General features: G+C 32.7%; 1 protein-coding gene across 1 annotated transcript in view; it reads left to right on the top strand.

The window, feature by feature from the left end:
- Window positions 1–713: 713 nt before the first annotated feature.
- LOC106477026 (tudor domain-containing protein 3-like) overlaps window positions 714–2,908 on the top strand; it is a gene marked incomplete at its 3' end in the record, with an annotated part of 12,114 nt that continues 9,919 nt past the window's right edge. The window contains exons 1-2 of the mRNA XM_013937633.1: window positions 714–866; window positions 1,174–1,351. Coding sequence (XP_013793087.1) covers window positions 714–866; window positions 1,174–1,351 — 331 coding nt within the window. The remainder of the gene's footprint in view (window positions 867–1,173; window positions 1,352–2,908) is intronic.

Here is a 2,908-nt window from a genome sequence, read left to right as displayed (position 1 = left end):
CATCAGATTTACATAATAAATGGGTAATGAGTACACTGTCAGATTATTACATAATAAATAGGTAATGAGTGCACCATCAGATTTACATAATAAATGGGTAATGAGTACACTGTCAGATTATTACATAATAAATAGGTAATGAGTGCACCATCAGATTTACATAATAAATGGGTAATGAGTACACCGTCAGATTATAACGTAATAAATAGGTAATGAGTGCACTGTCAGATTATTACATAATAAATGGGTAATGAGTACACCGTCAGATTATAACGTAATAAATAGGTAATAAGTGCAACATCAGATTATTACATAATAAATAGGTAATAAGTGCACCATCAGATTATTACATAATAAATAGGTAATAAGTGCACCATCAGATTATTACATAATAAATAGGTAATGAGTGCACTGTCAGATTATTACATAATAAATAGGTAATGAGTGCACCATCAGATTATTACATAATAAATAGGTAATGAGTGCACCATCAGATTATTACATAATAAATAGGGTAATGAGTGCACCGTCAGATTATTACATAATAAATAGGTAATGAGTGCACCATCAGATTATTACACAATAAATGGGTAATCACATTTTTAGTTAATGTAAATATTGATATAAGAAGCATCATTGAAACAGTATGTATGATAGAGAGTAGTATTATCTAAAACCTTCATCATTTAAAGCTACTTTCCCTATAATTAGGAATGTTTTGTTTCTCAGGAGGTTTCCGATCTTTGAATCAGGCTCAGAAAGAGCCAAAGGAAGACGAAGCTTTCCAACAACAGAGGCAAGCCAACATTGCCGAAGTTGCCAGAATAAAAAATGAAAAGAAAAAGATATTTGGTGGTGGAAAACAGGTAAACAGTGACACATTCTTTACAGAATTCTTCTGTGTTTCACACGTACTGGAAACAGTTGATTAGTAGATTGTTTTGATAGCCATTGTAAGGATTTTGGGATTAAACGTTAAGAAAGTATTAATCAAGTTTTTTGTACAAAAGGTTTGTGTAAAGTTAGGTGAAAGGTTAAGTGAACGGCCAGATAAATACGTATTGAGGTACTTCAACTTTACTGAATAAAGTATGTGTAATTATAATAGTATATGTTTTACTGGCATGAATAGTGAGACCAGGTTCTCTGTATAATATGATATTTTCCGTGCAGATTCTCGATGGTGATATTGCCCAACTAATGGGCAAGGGCTTCTCAGTAGACCAAGCTACATCAGCTTTGAAGAATCATGGGGGAGACTTGGGAGCTGCTTTGTCATCTCTCTATATTAACAACAAGTTTTCTGGTGGACAGAATAATGAAAGCAGGAATACACAATCGTCTAGAATAGGTTAGTTTTAACATCAGTTGTTTATACACAATCGTCTAGAATAGGTTAGTTTTAACATCAATTGTTTATACACAATCGTCCAGAATAGGTTAGTTTTAACATCAATTGTTTATACACAATCGTCTAGAATAGGTTAGTTTAACATCAATTGTTTATACACAATCGTCCAGAATAGGTTAGTTTTAACATCAATTGTTTATACACAATCATCCATGAGGAGTTTTAACATCAGATGTTTATACACAGTCATCAACAACTAGTTAGTTTCAATGTCAAATGTTTATACACAGTCATCAACAACTAGTTAGTTTCAATGTCAAATGTTTATACACAGTCATCAACAACTAGTTAGTTTCAATGTCAAATGTTTATACACAGTCATCAACAACTAGTTAGTTTCAATGTCAAATGTTTATACACAGTCATCAACAACTAGTTAGTTTCAATGTCAAATGTTTATACACAGTCATCAACAACTAGTTAGTTTCAATTGCAAATGTTTATACACAGTCATCAAGGACTGGTTAGTTTTAATGTCAAACTTTAATACACAATCAACTGAGAGGAGTTAGTTTTAACATCAAATGTTTATACACAGTCATCAATGACTAGTTAGTCTTAATGTCAAACATTTATATACAGTCATCAAGGACTGGTTAGATTAGCATCAAATGTTTATATACAGTCATCAAGGACTAGTTAGTCTTAATGTCATATGTTTATACACAGTCATCAAGGACTAGTTAGTCTTAATGTCATATGTTTATACACAGTCATCAACGACTAGTTAGTCGTAATGTCATATGTTTATACACAGTCATCAAGGACTGGTTAGTTTTGATGTCAAACATTTATACACAGTCATCAAGGACTGGTTAGTCGTAATGTCCTATGTTTATACACAGTCATCAAGGACTGGTTAGTTTTGATGTCAAACATTTATATACAGTCATCAAGGAATGGTTAGTTTATCATCAAATGTTTATACACAGTCATCAAAGGCCATTCACGAGTGTGTTGCCTTGGGTTAGACTCAACAAGCATCTTCAGAGCATCAATATCAGTCCACACCATCACAGTTTTTAAGGCTAAAGTCACCTGAGTGAAATTTGCTGAACCATTGTTGACACTTACGACCATTCAAAACATTTCCATAAACTTCTTTGATATTTTTTGTGGCTACAGAGGCGTTGTTTCCCTTCTTGTATTCAAACAGCACAACATGCCAAATGTGTGTCATCACTATAAGGGATTAGAGTATACTAAACTTTACACATTAGATAGGCTACACTAACATGATGTTTAGGCAGTTCATTTAACTATTATACGAGATGTACGTTTTTTGGGGGCTGGTTAATGAAAGTGTTTCAAAACGCGACATTAATTTCTTGATGACCTAATAGTATATAGTTACAAGTTAATGTTAAGATGCTAATCTACAACAGTCATTACCTATGATAAAGTTACAACGCTCACCTTCAACAGTCGTTACCTATGATAAAGTTACAATGCTCACCTTCAACAATCATAACCTATGATAAAGTTACAATGCTCACC

Source organism: Limulus polyphemus, unplaced genomic scaffold (genome assembly GCF_000517525.1).
Source record: "Limulus polyphemus unplaced genomic scaffold, Limulus_polyphemus-2.1.2 Scaffold12577, whole genome shotgun sequence".
NCBI lineage: Eukaryota > Metazoa > Arthropoda > Merostomata > Xiphosura > Limulidae > Limulus > Limulus polyphemus.
This window is presented reverse-complemented; position numbering and strand designations above follow the sequence as displayed.